This window comes from Typopeltis vanoorti, chromosome 11, assembly GCF_054136105.1.
Source record: "Typopeltis vanoorti isolate ZY-2024b chromosome 11, IOZ_Tvanoo_1.0, whole genome shotgun sequence".
In the NCBI taxonomy this organism is placed as follows: domain Eukaryota; kingdom Metazoa; phylum Arthropoda; class Arachnida; order Uropygi; family Thelyphonidae; genus Typopeltis; species Typopeltis vanoorti.
This window is the reverse complement of record NC_143559.1, coordinates 126,666,849-126,694,288: the sequence shown is the minus strand read 5'-3', so window position 1 is coordinate 126,694,288 and position 27,440 is coordinate 126,666,849. Positions and strand designations below refer to the sequence as shown.

Here is a 27,440-nt window from a genome sequence, read left to right as displayed (position 1 = left end):
TTCCCATGATGCATAGCATTATATGTATCCATAGGGATGTGTGCTTTGCATTATGGGATGCTTAACACAAGTGATGTGAAGTCATTAGCCTCTATATATGAGTTGCCCAGTACTGAAGTTACTTCAGGTGCAGACTTTGTTTGCTTACACTTAGATAAAGGATTAAACCAGGAATATAATTTCTTGGCATCTTTAATTTAGAGGGTTCTGAATCTGAACATCTGATAATGATTAATTCATTATAACTCATATTTTTGTGCCAGTTTAATACATTAAAGTTTCATAATATTAATAGGACTATTATTATATATGTATTATTATAATATATATATATATACTAGGGGGCTTCACCCCCCCCGGTGCCTACGTCGCTCAACTCCCTCTTCCCCCCCCTTTCCCCCCCCCCCCCCCCCCCCCCCCCGAGTTCCGGACTGGTAGGCCGGTTCTTCTTGAATTCTGATTACTCGAATTTTGAAGACCCTGGTGCCTACAGCGCCCCCCCCCCCCCCCCGAATTCCGGGCTGGTAGGCCAGAACTTGGGGTTGGGCGCTGTAGTGTGTGTGTGTGTGTGTGTGTGTGTGTGTGTGTGTGTGTGTGTGTGTGTGTGTGTGTTAAAACGTGACATAAAAATATTTCAAATTTCAACTTATCATTTTATATATATAGAGTAGATATATACACCATATTTTTCTGTGTATATGACGAACCCTACTTTCTCAAACCCAAAATTAAGAAATCGATATTTTAAACATCTCCACTGTCTAATCATACTCTCAATGGGTGGAGGTCCAAACTGTCTCTCTGAAGCTTTATTTCCATTTTCTTTTGTGTAATTGATGACTTTTAATTTGAATTTTAAAGAATATGACAATCTTTTTTTATTTTCTTACATTTTTATGGGCTCAAAATATTGTTAATGAATTAACTTACCCTGCCAGTGCAAGTTGCAGACGTATGAATGCTTTCAGAGTTCTGATTGGTTTATTCAGAATCAGCCGTTAATGACATCAGTCGACAGAGTTAGCAAAGGCTAGTGATTTGGCGGAAGCCTGTTCATGGAGACAAAGTACTGGTAGTTTTGCCATGGCAACCGCAGTTCTCTCAACCAGTTATCCCCCCCCCCCCCCCGTGTATAAGGCAACCCTCCAATTTTTGGTCTAAAAATTTTAGAAAAAAGTATTGTCTTATACACAGAAAAATATGGTGTATATATATTATACACCAGATAAAAAAAGTAAAATCAGTGCAGTTATTCACTTTGACAATTTTGTACTTTTTAAAAATAATGTGCAAGAACAGCGTGAATGGGTTTAAACAAGTATGAAGCAATAGTGATGAAAGATGTTTTTTAATTGTCTAATGCACCATTTATTCTTCCTAGGAAATGCAGTTCCATTGTTTGAAGCTTCATGAAGATTTAATCACTGCCCTTATTTCAAAAGAGCGAACTGAAGGTTCTTTAAAGGGTGAAATTCTTTTTTTAAAAAATCAGTTGACATCTGAGCAGAATGCCAAAGAAAGATTAGAAGATACATTAATGCAAGATATTGACTCTCTTAGGGAGCAAGTAGGCAAGTTAATTTTGCATTTTACATCTCTCTCTCTCTCTCTCTCTCTCTCTCTCTCTCAAGAAATAATTGATGAAGCATTTCTTCCATTTCCAACCATAGTATGTTCCTCCCTCCCCCCCCACCTTTTTTTTTTTTCATGAAACTGTAAAAGATAAAAATATGAAAGCACGTGTTTGAATGCTAATTGATAATGCCTATGTTTGCTATGCTGTACATAACTGCTGGAATCAGTTATTATTAATTTACTGGATTGCTAAAGCTCCCATTTTCCTTTTCCCTTGCATGTTAGGCCCAATTATCTGTCACAGCCAAGTAACCTAGCTTCTTTGAAACCTAATTATTACTGTGAGGAGGAACTCTGCCACCTCAATAGGAAGCAAGCTTCACTTGAAGATGGTTCTTCTTTGCATTCTGAATGGAACTAAAAGACATTGTTGAAACCTACTCAAATGGAGGCTCTAATTACTGAGGTTATAGTAAGAAAAAAAATAATAAATGCTTTTATGTCATCTGTGGAGTAGAGGCAGTAGTCAGAGTCTACTCTATTCAAGCCATTCATTGGTATTACTGATGGTACTTATTAGTTCAGAAATGTCCATTGTGGAATCAATCATACTTCTATAACATGTGTTAACATGCTATCCCCAAATTAAAAATTAATAATAAAATAAAATTATATGTATGCAATAATCCCTCAGTTATCCAAACCCAGTGGAAGAGAAATTTGCCAATCATATAAAGGATGGATTGGATAACTGAAGGTGCAAATATATGTGGTGCTGTACCATATGTCACTTGACACACTAACTCATTTGAGGTTTGATTAATTGAGAACTCACTGATGGTTAGATAATTAATAAATCAGTGTATATAAAAGTAGTGGGCATTATTTTTATTTATTTCAAAAATAAAAATTTAGAGTATAATGCTAAAAATTTGAGAGCATTGAGATAACCTTTCCAGTTTTACCCTAATATATATATGTATAGGCCTAACTCTTACTGATTAGCTTGCTTGTGAAAATGAATTAGGGCTGTTTAGAAATTAATGCCATAGATTGATAATGCTTGTGAATAATAGCATATACTCTAAATTATATATAAAGCATTTTGTCATGGACAAGTATAAGTTTTTTCCCTTCCTAAAAACTCGGATGTTTTCCTCTAAAACTCAGGAAAATTGACCAAAGAACTCCCACTACTTCAGACAATAATATATGCACTTGGAGATCATGAGATGGTAGCAATTGTCTGCCATACTAGTATTGTTGATAACTTCAATCCCCATTTCTTCAAAAAGTTAGGGATAAATGAGACTTTAAATGCATCAAAAAATGATTACCATGAATTAACTTGCGCACAATATGTACTTGATAAGTTTTGTCTGCAAGTTATGAAATAATCACCGGTTACTGTACTCTGCCATGATTTAGCAGTCATTAGCTATTGACTAAAAATTGGTATAATCGAGTGATTAAAGTTTTATAATCAGTTATTATTAATGTATAAGGAGAAAAAAAAAATATCATCATCGAATTCCTGACATGTACCCTCAAGGGGTGGGTTTTTTTTTTTTTTTTTTTTTTTTTTTTTTTTTTTTTTTTTTGTCAAAATAACAAATGATGGTACAACATGACAAAAAAAAAAAAAATATATATATATATATATATATATATATATATATTAATATTCAAAATGTACTGTAAATTTTTGAATGTTCATTTTATGACTTAAAATTTTCACTGCTGTATATTTTCTTAATTATATAGGTATAATGGAGAGCTTGAAAACAGAAATGGAAATGGTGAAGGAGCAGCGTAATAAAATGGAGAAAGAATTCTCAGCTCTTCAAGACCAGTTGACAGAAAAAGAAAAAGAAAATGAACAAAAAATAGCACAGCTCCAAAAAGAAGTGGAAATGTTGGAAACATCTAAGGTGTGTGTGTGTGAGAGAGAGTGAGTGTAATTCGAAGGCAATCCAAAAGTTTTAGAAAGTTTGATATTTTTAGTTTAATTCTTCATAAAATTCAGTGTTTTGTAATTAGGTATGCATGTATTTTGTGAACAGTGAATAATTTTAACGTTTTTTTGTATTTTAAAGCTAAAACACAGTTTTCTACTATAAACCAAACTTAAATTCAAACTGTCTACCTTCAACATAGATACATGAGTGATATCTCTCTCTCTTCACATTTCTACAAACTACAAAGCACAAGTCCGGTAAAATGTTTTGCACTTCTAGCTGTATTGCTCTCCACCTTTTATTAAATGTTTACAGTTTATGACTGTAAACTTGATTTTTCAAGTATCCCCATACAAAAAAAAAAATATATCCAGAGGAGTTAGGTTCCAAAGACATCGGATGATATTCAAAAGCATTCCCTCTGCAATTTATCCATTTATTGAGGAAAATCAGGAAATTGGTATATATGAAATTTTAAAAAAAAATAATAATAATAATAATGTAAATTGTTGTATGTTTTAGAATACAAATGGTATTAAAATTATTCATACTGTTCACAAAATATAATAGGTATGCATAATTTTGAAATACCCTGAAATACTCAACAAAATGCAAGAAGTTGTTTTCCATTTATTAACTCCTCTCTTTTTTGATCTGGCCAATCTTTTATGTTAATAACCACTCATGGAGAGTAGGTTAACTAATATATATATATATATATATGTATATCATGTTTTTAATTATTTAGGATACCGTTGATGGTGCACTGACTTGAAAATCAGCATATGAATTCTAAAGAATGAAATTCATGTGTATAAGGGGAAAAAAAAAAAAAAATATTTACTGTAAACACACATTCACGCACACACACACATATATATATATATATATATATATATACATACATACAATGGATATAGTTCTAAATGTTAACTTATTCTTTTCTCAAAGGCATAACATTTTTGATGAAAAGGTGAGAGGCACAATCTTTGACAGAATTTTGGAAAAATTATAACATTATAGAAATGCTTTTTTTTTTATGTGGCTACTGCCCGTGAAAGATTTTATTTGCAAACCTATAGTACTTTCATACCATGGGCAGGCTAGGGATTATTTTTTTCTAATTCTGATTTTTCATATATATTTTTACCTAGAGACCAAACATTGAACTCTTTCAAACCACTTCAGGCCTCCAGTGAGCAGTTGTGATAGTCTCACACTGAGCAACAAAATTCATCTCCCACCTAAAGACAATCATAAGCATTCATTCCCACAGCAGGATTCAAATCTGCAGCCTGTTGGTTGGAGAGCAGATAAGCTAACCACTTGGCCAACCAGGCTGGCTGTTATAAATGCAAGATATGTGTGACATATCTTGCATTTATAATATTCAAATGATCTTGATGACAAAACTCTCCTTGAGATAGAGTAGCAACCTGCATATGAAGATAAAGAATAGATGCATATGACTCCAAAGTGTCGTCAAAAGTAGACAAGGTGGAAAATGTTTTTCAGGTAGTAGAGAATGCTTTCAGCATAATTATAAATGAGAATTCCAGCATTGAGCAAAAAAAGTGAAGCACCAAACTTTAGAAAGTGCTATTTGATGCCATATATGGGGGGGGTTGCAAACTGTCTTTGTATTTCTTAAACAGTAAAAATCTACATTTTAATCATTCGTTGTTTCCTCACTCTAATCCTTTTTTAATATAATTATGATATGTTCGAAATGAAATACATCTTGGTATTGAACCGTGAAGTAATATCAATCTATTTAATCGAATTAAATTGCTTCATTATATTGAATAATGTCTATTTAGGATATATCTAATGACACATTTTTGCACCAATACAGTAATTAATTTGGAATGTATCACACCGACAACCACTATACATGAGAGGCTATCAAAAAGAAACCAGACTAAGCTAATAACATATTTACAACTTATCCAGTTTAAATTTGGATTCAGCTCCCTATGCGGTAGTCCCCTTATGAGTTCATGCAGCGATCCCACCACTTTCACCATGCTCCAAACGCTTCTTGGATGTCTTTTTTGTTGAACCGTATGAAACACTGCTTGCAATTTGTCTTGGATCTCCTTAACAGTGTCAAACTGCTGCTCCTTCAGATTCAGTTTCATTTTTGGAAACAAAAAGAAGTCACAGTGGGCTAAATCTGGTGAGTAAGGAGGATATGGGACAACTGCCATGCTGTTGGCTGCCAAAAACTCTCACATTGTTAAGGTGTTGTAGGAGGGAGCATTATCGTGGTGGAGGAGCCAGTTGCTGGTTCACCACAATTCCGATCTTTTGTGACAAGCATCTTCTCTCAACCGTCTTAAAACGTTGCAGTAGAATTCTGCATTAACTGTCTGACTGGGTGGGACAAATTTTTAGTGCACAATCTCCTTCATGCTGAAAAACACAACATACTCTTTATTGGAATAAATCTGGGGAGTAAGGAGGATGTGGGATGACCACCATGTTGTTGACTGCAAAAAACTCTCACGTTGTTAAGGTGCTGTGGGAGGGAGCATTGTAATGGTGGAGGAGCCAGTTGTGTCTTCATCACAATTCCAATCTTTTGCAACAAATGTCTTCCCTCAGCTGCCTTAAAACGTTGCAGTAGAATTTCACATTGATCATCTGACCGGGTTGGACAAATTCTCGGTGCACAATCCCCCTTCATGTCGAAAAAAGACAGTCTACATGCTCTTTGTCGCACTCCTTACTTGCCTTGCCTTCTTCAACCTTGGGGAATGTGGACTCTTCCACTATAATGATTGCTGTTTTGTCTCTGAGTCATAGCCATCAATCCAAGTCTAGTCCCCTGTGATGACCCTTGAGATGAAGGTTGGGTCATCAATGGCCTTTTGACGAAGATCTTGACAGATGTTCACACAGTGCTCCTTCTGGTCAGTAATCAAGAGACAGGAAACAAACTTGGCAGTGACACAATGCATGTTCCAATCTCTCGTGATGATTACTTGAGCTGCTCCATATGAAATCGCAACTTCCTGGGTGGTGATGCATCGATCTGCACGGATAATCTCTTGAATCTTTTTACATTTTTGTAGCTTGTGCTGGTGGATGGTTGTCATGGCTTCTTGTGGTCTTCCAAGATGGTTTTGCTCGTCTTAAAATGCATGGGCCACTCAAAACACTGAGTTCTGCTCATGGGTTTTCATATACCTTACGAAGTAATGCAAGGGTTTCTGTGACAGATTTCCTCAGTTTTATGCAAAATTTTACATTAGCCTTTTGTCTAATTTTGCATTCATGGCAAAATCGCAGAATGGCACAAACACATGATAAGAATAATGCGAGTTACAGAATTTTGGTACACACAGCCCAACACCATGTGGCAGGCTAACTCAACAATGTCTATGCCACTGACACTCGGCAGCATGAGACTTCAGCTCGATCTGTCACCGAGTATCCAGCACAGTCCAGTTTCTTTTTGACAGCACCTCATATTAATGCTCTACTCAGCTTGGTTTCAGCTATACTTAATATTTTTGGCACTCATTAACCACACTATTTGAGATATTGCTGTATGTGTAACTTAAATTCTTATTGAATATAAACACAACTACATGACCAATCTAAATATTACAGAAGAAAGCATCTCTCCCTCTCACATTAATGTCTTTTCTCAATGAAATTTGTTTCTGGGATATCAATTAACATACAAAGAGAGAAACACAGCAGTCATCTAAAAGCGCTGTAGGTTGATTTTTGCCATATGGGAATAATTGTTATCTAAATCGCTATCCTCATTATCTTCCTTTATTTTTTTATTTTTTTTTTCTACTCATTTATATTTCGTTTATCTTACCTATCACTTCCTTAGGTCACAATAAAAGAAGTTGAAAATCTCATAACCGTTGAATGTTGGCATGAAGACAAAATTATCTTCATGCCAACTTCAGGAAATTGGTAATATATCCTTCATTAAACTTGCTTGCTAGAAGGAGATATTACCAATTTCCTGAAGTTGGCATGAAGATAATTTTGCTGGTACACTTTTTGGAAAACCATTGCTTGGATATTTTGTGAGGATGAAGGACTGTATTTGGATAATTTCTGTATCAAGATCACAACAAGTATCTGGATATGGAGAATGGAAATAGTAGTCTGACCATTGAAAGGAGGTGTAAAATTCTTGATCTTCCCATTGGCATGTTGTACTGCCAAAGATGCAAGTTTGTGAATGGCTGAGTAGAAGGCATTCCACTTGAGATAAAAGTTGGATGAGATTGTTATTTGAATTACCAAGGGGAGTGGTCACTTCAACAGTGTACCTGGAAAGGATTTTCATGAATTCTGGGTGGAAGATAAACAATTTGCTTGAGTCATTACTTACATCAAATACCTCAATTTCTTTTCTGACTTGGTCAGTTGAATTAAAAGGATCCATTTGAAACTGTGGACATCAAAGTCACCATGAAGATGACTTCACTTTTTGAGAAGTTGGATTGCATGAAATCAAGCTTCAAGGATAAAAAGTCAAAGATGTCAAAATGAATTGGGAAAGCAATAGGGACAGCAGATGAACTAGATGTAATGAGGCAAGAAAATCTTAAACCCACAGAAGATCAAAAAAGTAGAGATTCAAGATTAGGCATCCTCTAGCATGGAATATCATATACCACAGAAGTACAGGGACCAACCCTTGTGATGGAAAGAATTTGGCAAAATTGTTAAATTGTTAAACTCCCAAATGGTTAATTTGGGGTTTAATCAAAAATAGATCACGTCTGGAAGGTTGGTGAGATCACATCATTTAGGTTGTTGTTTATACCACAAATGTTGGTGAAGTAAATGTGCCCAAGTACTAACTCATCATCATCAAATTCCTGATATGTACCCTCAAGGAGTGGACAGGATATTATGATAGTACTACATGAAGAACTTATATCACTACTAACTTCCTATCAACAATTTTCCTCAAAATCAATCTGTTATCTGTCAAGACTCCAACAGATAACAGACCTTATATTTCTGTCTTCTAAGGCATTTTTTACTGTATCAATCCACCTATATCTTGGTCTTTCTGCCAACCTGGCAGAGAACACTTGTTTTGTTAATCTTTCCTCTCCCATTCTGTTTAAGTGACGATACCACTTGAGATTAGCTCTGCTAACACATTCCTGGATGCTAACAATGTAAAGTTATTTCCTAATATCCTCCTAATATCCTCATTTTTAATATGATATTGCCATTGATACAATCTGTTCATGCCCCTAATCTTTCTCAGGACTCTCATATCTGTAGTCTCTAGTCTTCGGTAAGTGTTTTACTTCTAACCCAGCTATCAGATCCATAAGTTAAAATTGGTTTGAACACTATCTTGTATACAGCTAATTTAGTGTTTTGACTTATTTCTCTTTTTTTTTCATATAAATGTATTCAGGTGACTTCATACCAGCTTTGTTGATTCTGTTGTCTATTTCCATATTTAATTTACCATCTTTACTAAACATTGGTCCTAAGTAGCTGATATGTTTTACTTGTTCTGTGGTTCTCCATTTACAATGCAGTTGATATTTTCAGTGTTTCTGCCTATTTTCATTGTTTTTGACTTGTTATTACTGCCCTTCATACCATATCTATTACAGCAGTTATTCAATTTAGTCAGAGAATCTTGCAGACTTGTAGTGGATTTATTTAGAAGTATAACATCATCCACATAAAGCAAAGAGCTGACATTAACATCTCCAATTTTGATGTCAGGTTTAATACCACTTTCCTTCATAATATGTTTGTAATAACCAATGCATGTTCTGAGCAGAAATCCAACAGCTATTTGCCATTATTATTAGCTTTGCTCTTTTCTCCAAATTTTCCCCGAAATATTTTCCTGTCTGACAGTCATTTCCTACTCTGCTATTTAGATTCCCAACAAGAACCAACTTTTCCTTTTCATTGTTTCAGTTGCTTTCTCTAAAGCCTCAAAAAATTCTTCCACTTCTACCTTAGTAGAATCTTCTGTGTGACCATAGACACAAATTAGTCTCATTGTCCAGTTCCGATATTTCTGACATTTGATATTTGCCCACATCCTCTACTTGATATTGCCTGCCATTCAAGAAGATTAGCCTTGTATTTATAAAAGGAGTATAGATACTACTCCTTTTCCTTGATTGTCATTGCTTGAATGTTGCATTTTGTATTTATTGCTCAAAAAGATCTCACTAGTTTTTGTCTTTTTTTGTTTCAGTCACTCCTATTATGTTGATCTCCAATTCCTCATCTAGCTCCATTTCTTTGCCGAGCTTCTTATGTTGATAGTACCGATCTTGAACTCTGGTGATGTTGATTTGGGGGTGTGGTTCAGGATTTGTTGCAGTAGCTGACTTTTCCCTGGTGAAAACAATGGGGGACTCTTGTTTAACTGTTCAATGCCCCATCCAGCATGAAATTCTGTCATGTTGTACCATCATTTTATATTGTGGTTTAAGCCAATAAGAATACAATTTGGTCAGCTAACTCCTCTTTCATTCACTATCCAGGTACATACCTAACAGGGTGCACCACAGGAAGATGAGGATTAGACATTAGGTCAGAAGCCCTGGTCAGTTCTCTGCATTCCTTTAAATGCAATGAGGAGGTCTCCTCTTAGTTATACAGCTTTGACTCTTAAGTACCCCCAAGTACTAACTCATTACAAACAATTTCTTGATATACCCTCAAACTGAGTACTATGACAGTAGTGATTTAGCTTACATTATTGCTAATCTCCTATCAGTTTTTCTTTAAAGCAGTCTATTACTTGTCAGCACTCCAATATTGTCATATGTAATACTTGTGGCAGTTCTTACTGAATCCATCCAGATCTTGGTCATCTTGGCAACAGATACTGTTTTTGCTAGCCTTTCTTCTCTCATTCTGTTTAAGGAGCCATATACCACCTTAGATTAGCCTTGTTCACACATTCTTGAATGCTGAAAATGAAAAGGCTTTCCTAATATTTTGATTTTGAATATGATTCTACTAAGTAAGTAGAATTTTTCCCTATTTTTTCTCATAACTCTCATATCTGTAGTTCTCTAGTCTTTGATCTAAGTGCTTTATTTTAGTTTAGTGTTTGGCAAACACTAAACTAAAATATTGTTTAGTGCAATTAGGCACAAGGTTCCTAACCACATGAAGCCAACACAAGAGCCAAACCAGGTGCAATATGCAAAACATGCCAGAATCCTTTACAACTTGCTTTCACATCCACTTGACCAGTATATTTTGCACAAGTCCCAGCATAAATCACATACATCATCTAGACTAGACCTTCTGTTGATAGAAAACCAAATTGCAGTTAAATCAACCACAGTTCTTACTTTCAGTGTCCAGATTGCACATTCCGTGATTCCACTTCGCCACAAGAAGACACCTATGCCTTTGTGAAATCTGATATTGCTTGTTAGAGAATGATTAATTTAGAATCCCCCTGCTCTTGATCTCCTCTGGCTCAAGGTTCCTAACCACATTCAGTAATTTATTTAAGGGAATAATAAATCCCTCATTATTTCAAAGCCGAATAAGAAACTCGAAGATCAAAATCTAAGAGTTTCATGCCGAAGAACGTTTGACAAGTCCAAGTGTAAGCCAATGTCTGGTGGTGCAACTCAGAGCAAAGGTGGAGCAAGCTTCGATCACTGTCTTTAATATTTTCTCATAATGTAAACCGCAACTCCTAGGAGATGCATTACTGTTGTACATTATGAGGGAAGGTAACTACCCAGACAGGTTTCGACCTTTATTGAGGTCTCATCAGTGAGTAGGTAGACCTGGATTATACCAAGGTTTTAGTGAACAGAGCTTACATACTTTACTATACGAATTGCCAGAAAGGTATACCCATACATTATTACTACAATAAAGAGCCAAAAGGCTTCTTTTTTTTTTTTTTTTTTTTTTTGCAATGTAAATTATTTAATTAAGGGGATAATAAATCCCTCATTATTTCAAAGCCGAATAAGAAACTCGAAGATCGAAACCTTGGACTTGCCGAACTTTCTTCAGCATGAAACTTTTAGATTTCGATCTTCGAGTTTCTTATTCATCTTTGAAATAATGAGGGATTTATTATCCTCTTAATTAAATAATTTACGTCGCCAAAAAAAAGAAAAAAAAAAAGCCTTTTGGCTCTTTATTGCACATTCAGTAATATTTATGTCCTGTATTTTCTAGGCTCCAAACTTCAAAAAGTACGGTTATCTCTTCATCTTCATATCCATGAAGCTCAACCTTTTCCAGTGAAACTATTCAAATAGTGAAGTCATCTTATCTTAACATCCACAACTCCACTTCACTGGGGTTTTTTTTAACATTACAAACCAAGCTGGATAATTATGCAGAAGTTTTTTCTATAAGCAGTGAACTTATGCAAATTATACATATACCTAGATGAATTTCTGTAATCCTCTCCATGCATGCATGCAGTACCCTTGATCTCTTTTTCTCCAGATATAACGTAAAGGTTACCCCTCCTCCCAGTATGTCAAATCACAGTCTTGTACAAGTCTCCTTTCCTACAGAACTGTATCCCCTCTAACCACTCTCAGCCTCATGTCTTTGCCACTACAAAGGTACCAAGTGGGATGAAACTCTTAGATTTCGATCTTCGAGTTTCTTATTCGGCTTGAAATAATGAGAGATTTCTTCTGACTTCTGCTCTGCCTGAGTCACGGGAATTATTTTCACTGGCATATTTCACCTTCATTCCCAATTCTGCCTAAAATTCTCATCCACTTTCTAATTCCTGGTTCAAAGGTCCAACATAAAAAAAAAAATCAACCTTATACTGAAGCATGCAATAAATGAAAAACAGCTAGTAGTAGAAAACCTTCTTCCTGTCCAAATCAAAACTCTGCCTCGAATAACCCTTGCAGAGGCCATTTGATGCAGCTTCTGCTCACCTGCACCTTCTATCTCTCTCTCTCTCTCTCATTCAGATTGTACATTATAGAACCTAAAGATAAAACTGACCTCCTGGCATCACTCTTTTTTTCCAACTCATGCATAGAGAACCAAGACAGATTACTTCCTACCATACAGAAACTGAGCATTGTGTGCCTCCTGTGGTTTCTTTACAAAAAGACATCAGAAGAATGCTAAACAACTTGAACACTAAAAAGTCTTCTGGTCCCAATGACATCTCTTTGGTCTTCTATACTTAGCTGGCACTTATTCTGGTGCATGAAAATAAGCATATATCCCACCTTTTCAAAAAAAAAAAAAAGGAGATAAAAAGTCTATTGTCAAACTACTTACTTATCACATCCCCTCATTTCTCTTTAGAATAATGGAGAAAGTCATCAACAGTCAGTTAATCAGCAACTACAAGCATGGATTCTCCCAATTAAGATCCATAGCTAACTCTTAGCCAACCACTGGACACATGCCATGGAAAGGTCCAGAGAAAAATGCTGTTGCTCTTGACATTTTCAGAGCATTTGATTATATGATTATATCTAACATTTGAAGCCTACTAATTAAATTGCCATCCTTCAACCTTACCTACAGCCCACTGTAATTAGATAACCAGCTTTCTCTCTGCTTGTTCACTATATGTCATAGTAGATGGCTTCTTCTGTTTGAGCTTTACCACCAATGCAAGAGTGCCTCGGGTGCTGTTCTGTCACCTCTCCTCTTTCTCCAGTACAATAAGCTACTCTCAATCACCACTAATCCTGTGCGCAGCTTTGTTGATGATAATACACTTCCTTTAATCTGTACATCCCAAGCTTCAAGATCATCTCATTTGCAATCAGTACCTTAAATACTGATCTCCATACCGACCATCCTTGAACGGAGTAACGACAACCTGCTCACTGTCATTGCCACCAAAATGCACACATTCTTCTTCTTGTTTCTCTCACAAAAAATTATTTCAGCTCATCCAGTGCACAAATTATCAGACAGGTTCAGATCAGATCCCATCAGTAACTGCTTTAGCTTCTAAAAAAAACAAGGCATTCTTTTCTGCTCAAGATGTTTTTCTCCTGCTCAGCTGCTAATACTCTACATATCCAAGAATATTGCTCGGATGTTTGGAGTGATGCTCATAAAACCATTAAAAATTCTTAATACTGTCAATCTGACTTACAGATAATCCTTTCCTCATAGACTCACTTCTACCTCCGTCCCACAGATTCACTTCTTCAGTCCCCTGTCTTTTACAAGTTCTTCTATGGTCACTGCCCAAGGATCCACTGAACTGGTAAACACCATTCCTCCACTTTCTGGTAAGCATGTTAAAATCAACAGCAGCAGCAGCTGCCCAACATCCTTTTCAGTACAACTGCAAACACACTAAACTCGCTTCTTCCCTTCCTTTTTTATTCCATCTACTTCTTTCCTCTGGAACCAACTCCTCCTTTCCCTCGCAAGTGTTCCCGAAGAATAAAAAACTGTACAGGATATGATATTACTACATGAAAAAAATTACATCGTTATTAATTTCCTATCTACAATTTTTCTCCAAATCAGTCTGTTACTTGTCAAGACTCCAACATTATCAGATCTTATATTTCTATCTTCTAAGGCACTTTGTACCGTATCAATCCACCTATATCTTGGTCTTCCTCTGGGTCGTTTTGCTGCCAACCTGGCAGAGAACACTTGTTTCGCTAATCTTTCCTCGCCCATTCTGTTTAAGTGACCATACCACCTGAGATTAGCTCTGCTAACGCATTCCTGGATGCTAACAATGTCAAGTTCTTTCCTAATATCCTCATTTTTAATATGATACTGCCATTGATGCCATCTGTTCACGCCTATAATCTTTCTCAGGACTCTCATATCTGTGGTCTCTAGTCTTTGGTCAAGTGTTTTACTTCTGACCCAGCTCTCAGATCCATAAGTTAAAACTGGTTTGAACACTGTCTTGTATACAGCTAATTTAGTGTTCCGACTAATTTCTCTCTTATTCCATATGAATTTATTCAATTGACTTCCCACCATACCAGCTTTGCTGATTCTGTTGTCTGTTTCTATATTTAATTTACCATCTTCAGTAAAAATAGTGCCTAAATAGCTGAAATGTTTTACTTGTTCCACAGGTTCTCCATTCACAACACAGTTGACATTTTCAACGATTCTGCCTATTTTCATTGCCTTTGTCTTTTTATTGCTGACCTTCATACCATATCTATTACAACAGCTATTCAATTTAGTCAGAGAATCTTGCAGACTTGTAGCAGATTTATTTAGAAGTATAACATCGTCTGCATAAAGCAAAGAGCTGACATTAACATCTCCAATTTTGATATCATGTTTAATACCACATTCCTTCATAATGTGATCCATATAGATAATGAATAACAGAGGGGATAATGTACATCCTTGTCTCACACCAGATTTAAGATTAAACCATCTTCCTGTACTTCCTTCAATTCTAACTGCTGACTTACAACTCAAATAAAGACTAAGTATTGCTTGATATAATGCCCCATTGACACCATATAACTGCAGCGTATTGAATAGCTTCTCTCTTGGCACCTTGTCATATGCCTTTTCCAAATCGACAAAACTTAAATACAGATCTTTGTTGTATTCCCATGCTTTCTCGACTATTTGTCGTAAAGTGAAGATCTGATCCTGATAGCTTCTATTTGGCCTGAATCCAGCTTGTTCTTCACCAAGCTTTTCTTCCACAATTCTTCTCAACCGTTTCTCAAGTATACTTGCATAGATCTTGCCAGGAACACTCAGTAGGGAAATACCTCTGTAATTCTCACATTCAGTTTTATTTCCCTTTTTATATATGGGTACTATGAGAGCTCTACTCCAATCATCGGGAATTCGTCCCTCTGTCCAGGCTTTCTGAACTATGCAGTGCAGCCACTGTAAGACTCTTATACCACCATACTTCAGCATTTCTGGTCGAATATCATCTACTCCTGCTGCCTTTCCACATTTCAAGTCTTTGTTGGCTTTTTCTACTTCAAGTATGGATATATATTCCTGACTGCATGCCTGGTCAGTGTTTTTTACCACTGTGCTGTCATCACTGCTTGTTTCATTTAGCAGTTTTTCAAAGTAATTACTCCATACTTCAAGGATATCTTTTTCTCCCATTTTCATGTCACCTTTATCATCTCTAACTCCTTTTACAGCTCTTTCCTCCATTCCTAAACTTCTTTAACAACCTCCAGAATATTTTGCCACCTTCTTGATATTTATTTTCTATATTCTTGCCAAAGTCCTCCCATGACTTTTGTTTAGCTAGTTTTACACAGTGTTTAGCATTGTTGCATTTGTCTCTATATTCTCTAGAGCAATTAAGCAGTAGACTTTAAGCCTGAAATTAAGCAGTCTAGTCTACATAGAAACAGAAGGGAAAAGTCATTTTATTGGATGACTGGTGAGTCAAAGTGCATGAAATTGCTGAGACTGTAGGCATTTCAAAAGAATATGTAGGATATATTTTGCATGAAGAATTGCAAAGGAAAAAACTTTGCACAAAATGGGTACCGCACTTGCTCATAGCAAATAAAAAACAAACTGACATGAAAATCTCTGACCAGTGCTCATAGCATTTTAGCAAGAATGAAACTGATTTTGTGCATGAATTTATTACTATGGATGAGACTTGGATTCACTATTACACACCAGAATCTAAACAGTGGACAGAAACCAGTTGTTCAGCACCAAAGAAGACAAATTCGGTTCCATCAGCAGGAAAGGTCATGGCATTGGTGTTTTGGGATGCTAAAGGCATTTTGTTTATTAATTATCTTGAAATGGGTAAAACAATAATCGGGGAATATTATTCCAATCTTTTAACCATACTAGACAAAAAAATTCGTGAGAAAAGACCCAGTTTGCAGAAGAAAAAAATCATCTTTAATCAGGACAACGCACCTACCCACAAAGGTGTTTTGGCAATGGGAAAATCAAGGGATCTGTACTATGAATTGTTGGAACATCTACCCTATTCCCCAGATTTGGTTCCCTCTGACTTCTGTCCCAAAACTCAAACTCTTCCTCGCTGGTCAGCATTTTTCTTTGAATCAAGAGGTGATTGTAGAGTGGTATTTTGCAGATCTTACTGAGAACCACTATAGGGATGGGATAATGGAGCTGGAGTATCGCTGGAATAAATGTGTTAGTTTTAGGGGATATTATGTTGAAAAATAAAAATAATTTTGAAATTATAAATTCATTTTTTCATTGTTAGGGTGAGAAATTTTCAGACCACCCTTGTAAATAGGTCATTGCTCATTTTTTTTTTTTTAATTTGTTTTCTTGCACATAACATGTCATTACTTATTTATTTATTTTTATTACTTTGTATACTATTATTATTATTATTAGAGGACACCTCCATGGAGTCCAGAAGACTCATCGAGGGAGGGCACCTACTCTACAACTCTGTATCTCCACCACTCAAATCCACTAACTACAACGAACTGCAACTACACCACCGTCATCTACTGCCCACTACTGGTATTTTCATAATCACAAACATCTGTGCCCATGGCAGAATTTGAACCTGCAACCTTTTGACTGGAAAGCAGATATGCTAACCACCAGGCTGGCTATCACAAAGGTGATAGCTACTGCTATCATCTTTGAAATGGTGCAGTAGTATGACCTTTTCTGTCCTGGCATTAGTAAACTACAATTAACCCGCCAGTAAATGATTTCTGTTTTGTTCTGTTTTCTTTCATTTGGAAGAAAGTGTTCAAGATTTTTTTTTCTCTTGGCCCTATTTATCAGATTCCTTTTCCATGTCCTAAAAAGTTATATCCCTAAACAATGAAAATTACACCATAACCGCAGTAATAAACTAATGAAAAGTACAAATAATTTTTACTGAAAATAACAGTACATCATCAGTGTGTAGAAACAACCAGCAAATAAAACAACAGGGATACAAGGTACATACACTCAGTTTACCAATTAAAAATAGTTGCCTTGTGCTAGAAATTAATAATAAAAAATAAATAATATTAAGACTATATTTGATATTTACATTGGATGAGAATCTCCCAAACTTTCGGGACAGAGTGACAATCATTCATATTCAGGTTAGGTCAATGTCAAATGGTCTTACAGTGGCACTCATAGTTAAAACTTCTTCTATGGAGAAGGTGAGTTTCATCCCAGAGAATACTGGGATGAAACAACACAGTATCAATACTGTGTTGTGCCAGACAAGACTTTAGGTTCCAGGTGTTCATTGCAATAATAAAGTTCATTAATTCTTTTTTCCAGAGTGAATGTTCTGTCTTCCCAAAATATGTCAAATTATATTCACATGGGATTTAGCTGGTAAACACCAACTAAAGATAGAGATGACAATTCATCATTTGTAGATGGTAACAGATGAGAAATAGTTTTGATAGGAAAATATGTAGGATTAAAGTGGAACTTCTTCAAAATTCTGGCAATAGGTTCAGAAATATAACAGATTGGAACCCTGCAGTCTGTCAAAGAATCCTTTGGTGTTGGAACGTAAGAGTTATCTGATTTGATGAGGGTTGAAACCATTAATTTCATTAAAGTTTTGATTGTAAGACGTTTTTGTTGTAATGCTGAGGGAGAGGAGCAAGCATTATGCACTCTATTAATTAATGACATGACAACAACAATTTTTTGGAAGGTGTGATGATCAGACATTCTGATGAATGTATCTGTCAATAAAGGGAGATTTCCAATGATCACTCATTGACAAAGTACTAGAAATTGTGTAAATAAGAAGAATGTCTGAATAAATGGTAAATTACCAGCATTTTCTTTTTTCATGGTGAATTGAAAGTGGTAAGTTCATATTCAGAATGAGGCCAAACAGCAAAAATATCATCGACATAACAAAACCAAAGAGAGGGGTTGGAGTGAATGGATGAAAACAAGGTATCTTCCAGATGGTTCACTTATATAGATAATTTGCCAAGGGTGGAAATAGAGGGCTACCCATGGCTGTATGTTCAATCTGTTTATAGATCCCCCCCCCCACACACACACACTTGAAATATCCTGATTGTATAACAAATTCGAAAAGCTTCACATCAGGAGGGAAATCATCATATAGCAAACTGATAGTGTCAGATAATGGAATGTTGGTAAATAGAGTAACAGTGTCAGAACTGACTAAATATCTGACTTTTGTGTTTGAATATATCTTTTTTTTTTTTTTTTTTTTTTTTATATACAAAAAATGTGTGATGAATTCGTGATGAATGAACTGGGTCCAGTATGGGCAGTTAATAAATGTGAAAGAAACTTAGCAATTCTATATGTGGAAGAGAGAGAGAATACAGTTCACAATGGGTCTTACTAGATAACCTTCTTTATGAATTTTAGTAGACCATATACATAGGGGGGTCCTTCCAAAATGAGGGCATAACATATATTAAGTATTTTGATCCCATCTAACAACTTCATCAAGGAGCTTATTTAATTGTTTAATCTGTGTTTTTGTAGGGTTATAACTAATTTCTTCATAAGTGGAGGTACCTTGGAAAAGGCAGTCTATCTTTTTAATGACTCGACAACACCAATTCACAAACCCTTTTAGGCAGCCTTATCCATTACTACTATAGCTTTTCCTTTATCTGTGTTTGAAATAGATATAAGGTTCTTTTGTTTTAATGAAAGCAGGATACCAAATTCAATAGTAGATACATGGAGGAAATTAATATTAATAAATAAATATTAAATTTTTTTCCTTCATAGTTAAATGATCAGCATTCATTATTAATTTAATATAGTAATTTTTAATAATGAATGTTAAAACTAATTTTGATATTTAAGAGATTCTCCAAAACTTTTGAGGGGGGGGGGGGGAGAATTATTTCGATTTGGGTTAGGTCGATACAAAAGAGCTTCAAACTTTCTTTGAAAACGCCTTCACATATAACTGATCTCTCTCTCTCTCTCTCTCTGATTTTAATTTCTAGCAAGCAGTAACCATTTTTAATTGGTAAACCGATTATTGTATGGGTTTCCAATTGAAAAAACCCATACCTCTGCATGAGCCCAGCTAACTCCTCATGCCACTGACAGGAATCGAACCCAAATCTTTTCAACCAAAGGGCTTCATCTATACTGACTGGGCTATGGAGGCTCTACTGTTATTTTCGTAAATAAATTAATTTAATCTCATCTTCCTCTTATGTGTTAAGCTTTGATAGCCTCTCATGGGTATGTAAATTTAAATATCTTAATTATATCCTTAACAGTTTTTGTTTTCTTCTACTTTTCATTCAAATTTGTAAATCATGCAAGAAATTTAATGATTTAAAAGCACTTTAATAAAGCCAACTTACCATCTCAACTAATTATATAACATGCTATTATTGACTAAAATTAACTTCTAAATATAAAAGATTTCAGAGTGGGATGATTAATTTTACATGATAAAATTTAATCAGAATTATGTATACTTATATTCACCATTTAATATATATTTTCTCAGACAAATTTTGAAACTGAATTACACGAACACCGAAGTAAAGTTCAAAGCCTCCAAGCTGACCTGGATAACAGTGAGGCTGTGCAGAGGGATTTTGTAAAGCTTTCTCAGTCTCTTCAGGTAAATTATTTTTCATTGTACAATAACATAGCACTGTAATGGTTTTCTAACAGATGTTTTAGTGTTATTATATTTTTATTTAATTAAATAAGTTATATAAGATTCCCTGACTAAATTGAAAAACTGTTGTAATAAATTTAGTGTGAAAATAGACAGAAACATTGAAAACATTTCGGCTATTTAGGTACAATTTTTAGTGAAGATGGTAAATTAAGCATGGAAATAGATAACAGAATTAGTAAAGTTGGTATGATAGGAAGTCAACTGAATAAATTTATACAGAATAAGAAAGAAATTTTTCAAAACACTAAATTAGCTGTATACAAGATGGTGTTCAAACCAATTTTAACTTATGGATCTGAGAGCTAGGTCAGAAATAAAACACTTGATCAAAGAATGGAGACCTCTGGATATGAAAGTTCTGAGAAAGATTAGTGGAGTGAACAGAAGTCATCAATGCAGTATCACATTAAAAATGAGGATATTAGGAGAGATCTTACCATTTTTAGCATTGAAGAATGTATTACTGGAGCTAATCTCAGGTGGTATGGTCACTTAAACAGAATGGGAGAGGAAATATTAACAAAACAAGTGTTCTTTTCCAGGTTGGCAGGAAAAAGACCCAGAGAAAGACTAAGATGTAGATGGATTGAAATATTGGATATGGACTGATAATATTGGAATCTTGACAGATAACAGATTGATTTGGAGGAAAATTGTTGATTGGAAGTTAGTGATGGTGTGACTTTTTCACATTGAAGGTACATATAGGAATTTGATGATTATGATGACATATTGATAAGGTTAGAGATTATATTGCAAGTAGTTGTGTAATTTAGCGCTTGTGTGAAATTAGTAATTTTTATCCGTCTTGTGTTTTTCCAGCAGAAAAAGAGTATTGTGATGTATGAGTGTAGATGTTTGTGTTTTTAGACTATTAGTATATTTATGACATTTTTATTGTGATATTTTCAGCATGGCACCGACACGATGAACAATGGCAACAAAGACCACGTTGTCTGGCGATTTGAATTTGCAGGATATTATTCAGTGAAGTGTATGCGTCGAGAAAATTGAAGAATATGCGGAAGTAAGTTGAGAGAGAATATGTATTAAGTGTTTTAAAAGTGAGTGTCTGTTAGGTGACAAGAATGCAAAAATATCGATGATAAGATGGAAAATAGTGTTAATAATATCAAATGTGCGGCCATGGAAATAGACGAGAAGGAAATAGATATCAATAAAGAAATAGCACGCTCAAATGTTATCCTTCATAGGACAAAGCACGAAATTGAATTACACTGCAGAAGTGGGAAGAGTTAAGCAGGACTGAAAAAAAGAAAGAAGCAGCTGATCCAAAAGAATAATAAAGACCAACCGAACAAACAAGAAAAACAAGTGACGGAGAAAATTATGTATGGAGACTCAATAATCAGAGGGGTACATAATGAAAGATGACAAAATCGTGTTTCCTGGAAGCAAAAATTCACCATATTAGCCATGCCATATAGATGCAAAAAGGTAAGTCGAAGGAAATTATTGTCTTGGTTGTACCGATGATTTGAGAGGCAAATTGAGGAGGTATTTGATAGCCAATGAGTCTATACATAAATTGCTCAAAAGCAATGATGTAGAATTTGTGGATATGTGGTCTCTGTTTAAGAAAGAAGGATTTGTACAATGCTGATGGACTATATCTGAATGGTTTGGTGTTAGATGTCTGAAGAGAGCTTTGTTCATCGAGCATGCTAGCATGCAAATTCATGGAAACTTAAAGCAATTAGGGTAGAAGCAAGTGAGTTTGTGCGAAGGCAGCCATGAAGCAAGTGAGTATGAAAATGACAAAGTGAGGAATCTAGTCTCTCAAGAAAAAATGTTGACTAAGGTAGTCAATTCAGAAAGCAAAGGTGGGTGGGGGAATAAAGGGATGTTGCCATTTTTATATACTAATGCCAGAAGTATCAGGAACAAGAGGGCCGATTTTTTGGCATTGATTAGCACAACCTTGCTAGAAGTTGTAGACATTAGTGAGACTTGGCTAACAGCAGATGATGTAGTTACAGGGATTGAATGTGAAAGGTTTAGTATTTTTAGGGAAGATGGGATGTTGGGGCGAAGGACTGTTGGTGATAGCAGATGAATTGCAACCAAAAAGAAAAAAATATACGTTTGGTTGTTGCTATAGGCCAGGGAGTTCCATAGATGATCTGGAAGACATGCATCGCCATTATTACAATGAGTACAGGTTAAGTGATACAGACAAAACTCTAGCTGATATCCCATCCAATGCCACAGCTGTATTTACATTGAGATTCTGCAATCTGTTCCCACATTAGTGTCTGTCACATAGGTTGAGGCAGTAACCTTGCTAGGAAGATATATGCTTGCAAAGTGGTCACTCAGTAACTGAACTATTTTATTTGCTTCCATCTCCTCATGACCATCATCACTCATTAAGGCTAATCTTCCATAGTCATTCTTCCTTTTACTTGCCACATAACAAAAGAACTTTTTGGGATTTCCTTTGGCCTGCTCGGCTAAATTCTTCTCATAATCTGATTTTGCCTTCTTTGCCATGCTGGTTACCTTTCTCTTTATATACCTTCCACAGCATTTTCTTCTTCTGCAGCTCGTGCTTAATGATATTACTCATCCATCTAACTCCTACCCAATTAACCCTCCTTACCCGAGGTATACAATTTAATACCACTTCCTCTAGATGACCCCTTAACTATATCCCATTCACTACTAACATCCTTACCCTGCGTTTTATGCCATGGTAGAGATTTAAGCTTCTTCCTAAGCATGTCATAATCACCTGCCTTGTAGTTCCACAAGGGTGGCTATCCAAGTCAAGACTGCATAGTCACTTTCACAACTGGAGGCAATGTTGTCAACCTGGTTAGGTCCAATACTCTCCCACCCATTGTCCACTCATTACATGATGCCTCAAGTCAGCATTTCCCAATTTTTTCCTATGACGGAACACTTCACAAATTCCTGAAATTTTAATGGAACACCTTGGTTGGAGTCACAGCATTTAAAACCATTCCAGGCTCATATTAATATTAATTTTGCTAATTTTTCACGGAACACTTATTCACTTTCTGTGGAACACTGGTATTCCCCAGAACACAATTTGGAAAACCCTGCCTTAAGTAATTATCTCCCAGCAAGTGTATAAATTCAATTTCCTGTCTGCCATATGATCTTTCTTCCTTCCACAGTCTACATCTCCATAATTGAAGTCCCCTTTGCGAGAATGTGCAAGAGAACTGGCAATGCCTTTGACTAAGCTGTAAGTCTCAGCTCTTGTAGAGTTCCAAGCGAGTGGAAAGAGGGCAAAATTATTCCTTTACATAAGGGTGGTTCTAAAACTACAGTAGCAAATTATAGACCAATCAGGATCTCAGGTATGGTGGTAAAAGTATTAGAAAAATTGGTAAAAAAAAAAAAATTCAAGAATGGGTATATAAAAATATGGTACTGTATCAGTACCATATTTTTATATAGAGTATCGGTATGGCTTTGTTGTGAAAGATCAGTCAAACCTTAGTAATTTATTACCATCATCATCAAATTCCTGCCATGTACCATCAACAGGTGTACAGGATATTGATAGTACTACATGAAAAATTTACATCATTAGTAATTTACTATCTACAATTTTCCTCCAAATCGGTCTGTTACCTGTCAATTCTCAAACATTATCAAATCTTATTTTTCTATCTTCTAAGGCAGTTTTTACCGTATCGATCCACCTATATCTTCCTGTATATAAACTTATACGTTGGTTACACATGACATTAAATTTTTCAGGAAATGACAACGTATACTAAAATATTAATTAAAAAACTTTAATCAATACCTTCCTATATTTCAGCAGTGTTACATTGCCATCTTCTGGGAATAAAACTATGATATTTGCATGCAGGCACTAACAACAAGCAAATGAGGCTGAAGGAAGGCAACTGGTATTGGTTCTAGAGTCCTAAAGATGCTCCATAGTGGGCTAAATTGGATTGTCTAGACTGCTGAGCTGATATTCTAAGGATGCAAGCTTCCCAAATTTGGGGCAGCTCATTCACCCAAATTTGTTGAGATTTGGGAAGTTTTTTAGAGTTTGAGGCTGATTCCAGGAACAGTCTTTCATATTTATATTTGCTATGGTGTAGTAAAGTGGCTTTCTTCCAACGTATTCTGTCGTGGGTATCTAGTGCATGGTGTGCAAGTCCTGAGTGGCTGTATTGGTGAGATCAGATCTAATCTTTCTGTTCATATATCATGATATTAGCTGTCCTGCCTGTTTGGCCGAAGTATGAACAGTTTACAGCTGCAAGAGACTTGGTATACTCCAAATATGTCTAGGGGAAGCGGCTAGTCTTTGGTGGAGTGGATAAGGGATGCCAATTTCTTATGTGGTTTGTAACAGGTAGTCAGGTCATATTTTTTTAGGATTTTTGTGATCTTTTCAGATGTGCCCTGGATATACAGAATGGTGATATTAATATAACCTCTGTTAAGAAGTAGGGGAGGAAGGATGTGGTTATGGATTTTTTGGGGGTTATAGCCATTGGCCAAGAAGGTGTTAAAGATATTGTTGCCTGAACCAATTAACAGGCAGGGAAAATTCTACAAACAGATAGAGGGTACAGCCATGAGTTCTCCACTCCCCCTCCCCTTCAGCAAACTTTTTAATGGAGACTTTTGAAGAAAAAAGCTTTAAACTTAACCCCACAAAAACCCACTCTCTGACTATGCTATGTGGATAATGTGTTCTCTATTTGGCTGCATGCCTTAGACACACTCCACAACTTCCTAGCACTTAAATAATCAACCTCAGAATCCAATTCACCTTGGAAAAAGAAAACAACAGTCTCCCTTTTCTCACTCTCTTTTCTCTTCTTTTCTCCCACCCAGAGACAACCCAGAAAATATTAAAACCAGTTAACCACAAACCCTTTCCCTTCTTAAAAGAGATTATGAGGGTGGTTTGAAAAGTTCTCTGCCTCGACCATAGATGGCATTGCTACTGCAAGATTTTTTTTTTCTAAGTTGGTACATCTGTCATAAGCATCCATGTGAAATTGCAAGTTATTCAATCAAGTAGTTTTCATGCAGTTGTCTGAAGCAAAAGTGTTGTCTGTATCTCTTGAAATGGATAAAAATTGAGTATCATGCGATTATAAAATTCTTTGTAAAAAAAGGCTTTATGCCAAAAGAAATTCATTCAAAGTTCATAAAGGTTTATGGGCACTCTTCTGCTTCATTTTCGACAATTAAGAAATGGGCTGCTGCCGAGTTTGGCCATACCAGCCTTGAAGATGATCCATGTGAAGGACGTCCAAAAAGTGTAACAACACCAGAAATCATTGATCAAGTTCATGATACAGTATTGGATGACTGGTGAGTCAAAGTGCTTGAAATTGCTGAGACCATAGGCATTTCAAAAGAACCTGTAGGATATATTTTGCATGAAGAATTGCATATGAAAAAGCTTCGCACAAGATGAGTGCTGAGCTTGCTCACAGCAGATCAAAAACACACACTGCCATGAAAATCTCTGAACAGTGCTTGGAGCATTTTAACAAGAATAAAACTGATTTTGGGCATCGATTTATTACTATGGATGAGAGTTGGATTCACCGTTACACACCAGAATCCAAACAGCAGTCAAAACAGTCACCAGAAGCCGGTTGTTCAGCGCCAAAGAAGACAAAGTCAGTTCCATCAGCAGGAAAGGTCATGGCATTGGTGTTTTGGGATGCTAAAGGCATTTTGTTTATTAATTATCTTGAAATGGGTAAAACAATAATCGGGGAATATTATTCCGATCTTTTAACCAGACTAGATGAAAAAATTCGTGAGAAAAGACCTGGTTTGCAGAAGAAAAAGTCATCTTTCATCAGGACTATGCACCTGCCCACAAAAGTGTTTTGGCAATGGGAAAATTAAGGGATCTGCACTATGAATTGTTGGAACATCCACCCTATTCCCCAGATTTGGCTCCCTCTGACTTCTGTCTCTTCCTCACTGGTCAGCATTTTTCTTCGAATCAAGAAATAATTGCAGCTGTAGAGAGGTATTTTATAGATCTTACTGAGAACCACTACAGGGGTGGGATAATGCTGAATCATCGCTAGAATAAATGTATTAGTCTTGAGGGAGATTGTTGAAAAATAAAAATAATTTTGAAATTATAAATTCGTTTTTTTCATTGTTAGGCCAAGAACTTTTCAAGCCACCCTCGTACACTAAATCTATCACCATTCTGTATATCCCGGGCACGTCTGAAAAAAGTAACAAAAATCCTAAGGAAATATGACCTCATTATCTGTTACAAACCACATAATTAATTGGAATCCCTTATCTGCTCCACCAAAGACCAGCAACTTCCCCTAGACCTACCTGGAATATACTACGTTCCTTGCAGCTATAAACTGTCCTACTTTGGCCAAACAGGCAGGACAGCTAATATCAGGATATCTGAGCACAAAGACTACATCCGATTTCACCAATACAGCCACTCAGGACTTAGGAACCATGCACTAGATACCCACCACAGAATAAGCTGAAAGAAAGCCACTTTACTAACCATAGATATAAATATGAAAGATTGTTCCTGGAATCAGCTTCAGCTCTAAAAAACTTCCCAAATCTCAACAAATTTGGGTAAATGAGACTGTCCCAAATTTGCGAAGCCTGCATCCTTAGAACATCGACCCAACAGCCAAGACAACCCAATTTAGCCCGCTGGAGGGCATCTTTAAGTCTCTAGGACCAATGCCAGTTGCCTTCCTTCAGCCTCATTTGCTCGTTATAAGTGCCTGCATGCACATATCATAGTTTAATGTTCACTTAGCAAATTGTAGTATAATCACAGTTATCAAATGCCTGTTGTTGTTTTTTTTTCAATTATTATTGATTTTGACATAATGGAATCCGACTAATGAAAGAATAGAATACATATGCATCATTTTATCTTTCGATAAAATGATGCCTTCCTTCAGCCTCATTTGCTCGTTATTAGTACCTGCATGCACATATCATAGTTTAATGTTCACTTAGCAAATTGTAGTATAATCACAGTTATCAAATGCCTGTTGTTGTTTTTTTTTTCAATTATTATTGATTTTGACATAATGGAATCCGACTAATGAAAGAATAGAATACATATGCATCATTTTATCTTTCGATAAAATGATGCCTTCCTTCAGCCTCATTTGCTCGTTATTAGTACCTGCATGCACACATCATAGTTTAATGTTCACTTAGATTGTAGTATAATCACAGTTATCAAATGCCTGTTGTTGTTGTTGTTTTTTTTCAATTATTATTGATTTTGACATAATGGAATCCGACTA

At 35.8% G+C, this 27,440-nt stretch overlaps 1 protein-coding gene across 3 annotated transcripts in view; it reads left to right on the top strand.

Annotated features, from left to right (window-relative positions):
• LOC150102033 (rab GTPase-binding effector protein 1-like) overlaps positions 1-27,440 on the top strand; it is a 555,334-nt gene that overhangs the window by 471,431 nt on the left and 56,463 nt on the right. For all 3 annotated transcript variants that reach the window (XR_016549014.1, XM_090400151.1, XM_090400153.1), the window contains 3 exons: positions 1,382-1,571; positions 3,340-3,506; positions 19,960-20,076. Coding sequence is in view for 2 of the 3 variants with exons in the window: in XM_090400151.1 (XP_090256277.1) it covers positions 1,382-1,571; positions 3,340-3,506; positions 19,960-20,076 (474 nt within the window). In the remaining variant the exon portion in view is untranslated. The remainder of the gene's footprint in view (positions 1-1,381; positions 1,572-3,339; positions 3,507-19,959; positions 20,077-27,440) is intronic.